The sequence below is a fragment of the Entamoeba dispar genome, genomic scaffold (assembly GCF_000209125.1).
Source record: "Entamoeba dispar SAW760 scf_1105229460585 genomic scaffold, whole genome shotgun sequence".
Lineage (NCBI taxonomy): Eukaryota > Evosea > Mastigamoebida > Endamoebidae > Entamoeba > Entamoeba dispar.
Window position 1 is genome coordinate 1 of NW_001854266.1, and position 3,078 is coordinate 3,078.

Genomic DNA, 3,078 nt, shown 5'->3' on the forward strand with positions numbered 1-3,078 from the left:
TTATTATGTTTTAACAAACAAAAGCAAGATAGATAAGATAAAGTGGATTATATATTATTATGAATAAAAAATCTTATTATGTGTATTTTAAACAATGCAATGATTAGCGATTAAAATTGTTATTTTTAAAAATGTTGTTTTCATAAAAAGAAATTGAAAAATATGAAGAACTGTTAAAATGGAATGAACCAAACAAAACTTATAATTAACAAGTTTGTTTTTTTTTTTGTTGTTTTAAAAATTTCTTTCCAAATATTAGAAAACTCTTGTTCAATTATCTTGACAAACTCAACTAGTTAGAGAATCTACTAAAGGTACTTCAATAGAATTAGAATCAATAAACATTTTAAAAATTCAACTTGGTAATAATGAAAATGATTTACAAGTCAAAGACATTACATTTTTAGATTTAAGTTCTCAACATTTGAAGACATTACCAAAATATTTAAATTCTCTTAACTTAATAAAATTAGATCTTTCTGATAATCAAATAGAAGGTGATATTCATCTTTCATTATTATCATCTCTACAAACACTTAAAATAAATTCTAATTATATTAATAGTGTTAGATTACCCTCTTCTTTAGAAAACATTAATATTTCTCAAAATAAAATTAGTTCATTTGAGTATGAAAACAATAACTTAAGAAGGTTAACATGTGATAGTATTAATAAAATAACTGTTTCATCTCCAAACCTTATTGAACTCTCTTGTTCAACAACCAATTTAATTATTAAACAACAACATCTTACAAAATTAATAATTATGAATTCTCTTCATTGTGAACAATTTAATTTTTATCAATTTAAATACCTTTCTTCATTAACACTTTCTTGTTGTGAATTATATTCTGTTCCTCAATGTATTGAAAAGATGAACTTAATTTGCCTGGATATTAGTTGTAATTTGATTTCTTTATTTCCAAAAAACCTACCCATAACATTAACCAGTCTTAATTTAAACTACAACCAAATATCATCAATTCCAATTCAATATATTGGCCAATTAAAAGAATTATTTATTACAGGAAATTTGATAACTTTATCAACAATTGAATTACTTTCAAATAGTTTATACATTCCTTATTTTAAACCTGAAAAACTTATTGAAATAGAAGATGGAATTTATGTCGGTAATAAACATCATTCACAAAATAAATCTATTCTTGATAAATTTAATATTAAAAGTATTATTACAGTTGCTGAAATATTACCGTCTTATCCTTCTTTCTTTAATTATAAAGTTATTAAAGTCCCTGATTTACCTACAACAAATTTATATATACATTTTAATGAATGTTATAATTTTATTGAATCTAATAAAAATAAAGGATCTATTTTAATACATTGTGTTGCTGGAAGAAGTAGAAGTGGAACTATTGCAATTTCATATTTTATGAAGAAAAAACATTTGTCACTTGATAAAACAATGACGTTCGTTCGAAATAAAAATCCAAAAATTGAACCAAATAGTGGATTTATGGAACAACTTCGAAGATATGAAATAGAAATTAATTTAAATAAACAAACCAATAAAATGCTTTTGTCTTCATCAAAACATAACCAGAAGTGTTGTATAAATTAGAATTGAGAGTAATGGTATTGGTTTCATTAGCTTTAAATTAAAAAATAAAAAAGAGAAAAAAAGAAAAAAATCTTAAAAAATAAATTTTATGTCAAGTCAAAGAAAAGAACCACTTTCTGAAGATAAATTAAATAATTATGGTATGTCATCATTTTCAAATGTAAGTCCTTCTCATTTAATTAATAAGATACCACAAAACCCATTCTCTGATCCTGAAACAACTACTTTGTATCATTCATACGATAATTATCATCCCTTTAATCATCAAGACTCACTGTTTCCACATTACCCTTTTAGTTATGATCAATCTGGATATCAACCAACTTATGACTCTTTTGATTATTCACAGTCTAAAGAAATTCATCCATTATCTATTTCTGAAACACAACAAAGTAATGTAGTAAATTCAAATCTTCCTAATTCAGTTAGTCCGGTTCAAACGAATGAACATTTAGGAAAACAAAGAGAAAAGACTTTAACTCACAAAGACGATGAAATTAGTATAACATCGAAAATTCTTAAACCAACTACTATGACGGAACTACCAAACTTATTTAAAAGAAAAAATGAGTTGTCTAAAAGAAAAAAACAATACAAAACTAAAGACAGTTCAAAGTCTTATAACATCGTACCATTATCAATGCAAATTAAACCTAGAAACACTCTTGAACAACCAGTAATTTTAACAGAAGAACATCAAATTTCTAAGTCTGAATCATTTCCACTGATTCAAGAAGAAAATATTTCTTTAAATTTTGACGATACTTTAACTAAACCATTGGCTTCAAAGAGTTCTACAAAACTAGAAACCTCTTCTATTAATCATAACCATATTTTTGGCTTCTCTCGTATTACCTCATCTCAATCAATACCTTTACAACCTCTTGTTTGTTCTTCATATCCATTAAATAATACTACTTCATGTAATTTTAATCCATTAAATCAACAAGTAAATTCATCTGGTGTTATTGAACCTGCAAAAATAGTTGTTTCTTCTGAATCATCTATTGACCCACAAATAGATAAATCTAATAATATTCAATACAGATCACCTAACTCTCTTGTTCTTCTACCTGTACATGACTCAACTGCCACTATAATCACACACTCTCCTAGACTAATGAAAAGTAATTCTATTGTTCAACCTCCTCCAACTAAAGTATCCCTAAAAACAAACTCTTCTGAAAATGAAGAATTTCTTTATCCTTCTTCAGTACCACTAACAACACAAGAAGTCCTAACCCAAACACCAAATTTAAATGATAGTTCATTAGCAGAACTAAAATTAGTACATGGTAATATCCCAAAGAGTGTTTCATCAACGAAAATTCATACTTTTAATATCAAAGAAAAAGAAGATAATCAACAAGAATTATTGGACTCAGTTGTAACACCACAACTACCACAAATAGTTCAAGAAAAGGTATTGACGAGTATAAAAGAAATAAACAAAAAAGATGAAAGTGTGAAAGTGGAAGTGGAAGAAATCAATT

At 25.7% G+C, this 3,078-nt stretch overlaps 2 protein-coding genes across 2 annotated transcripts in view, besides 2 other annotated features; both read left to right on the top strand.

Annotated features, from left to right (window-relative positions):
• Nucleotides 1-183: 183 nt before the first annotated feature.
• EDI_231530 (dual specificity protein phosphatase, putative) lies at nucleotides 184-1,585 on the top strand (the record flags this gene model as incomplete). The annotated part of the gene is made up of 2 exons (XM_001737383.1): nucleotides 184-212; nucleotides 301-1,585. The coding sequence occupies 2 exons, from the start codon at nucleotides 184-186 to the stop codon at nucleotides 1,583-1,585; spliced, it is 1,314 nt and encodes a 437-aa protein (XP_001737435.1).
• Nucleotides 1,273-1,330: a sequence feature (AT_rich).
• A 39-nt stretch (nucleotides 1,586-1,624) lies between the features above and the next one.
• Nucleotides 1,625-1,669: a microsatellite.
• Nucleotides 1,670-1,673: 4 nt separating this feature from the next.
• The window catches only part of EDI_231540 (uncharacterized protein), a gene marked incomplete at both ends in the record, with an annotated part of 1,716 nt that continues 311 nt past the window's right edge, over nucleotides 1,674-3,078 (top strand). Inside the window, one exon of the mRNA XM_001733328.1 lies at nucleotides 1,674-3,078. This exon is cut by the window's right edge and continues 311 nt beyond it. Within this exon, the coding sequence (XP_001733380.1) occupies nucleotides 1,674-3,078 (1,405 nt within the window).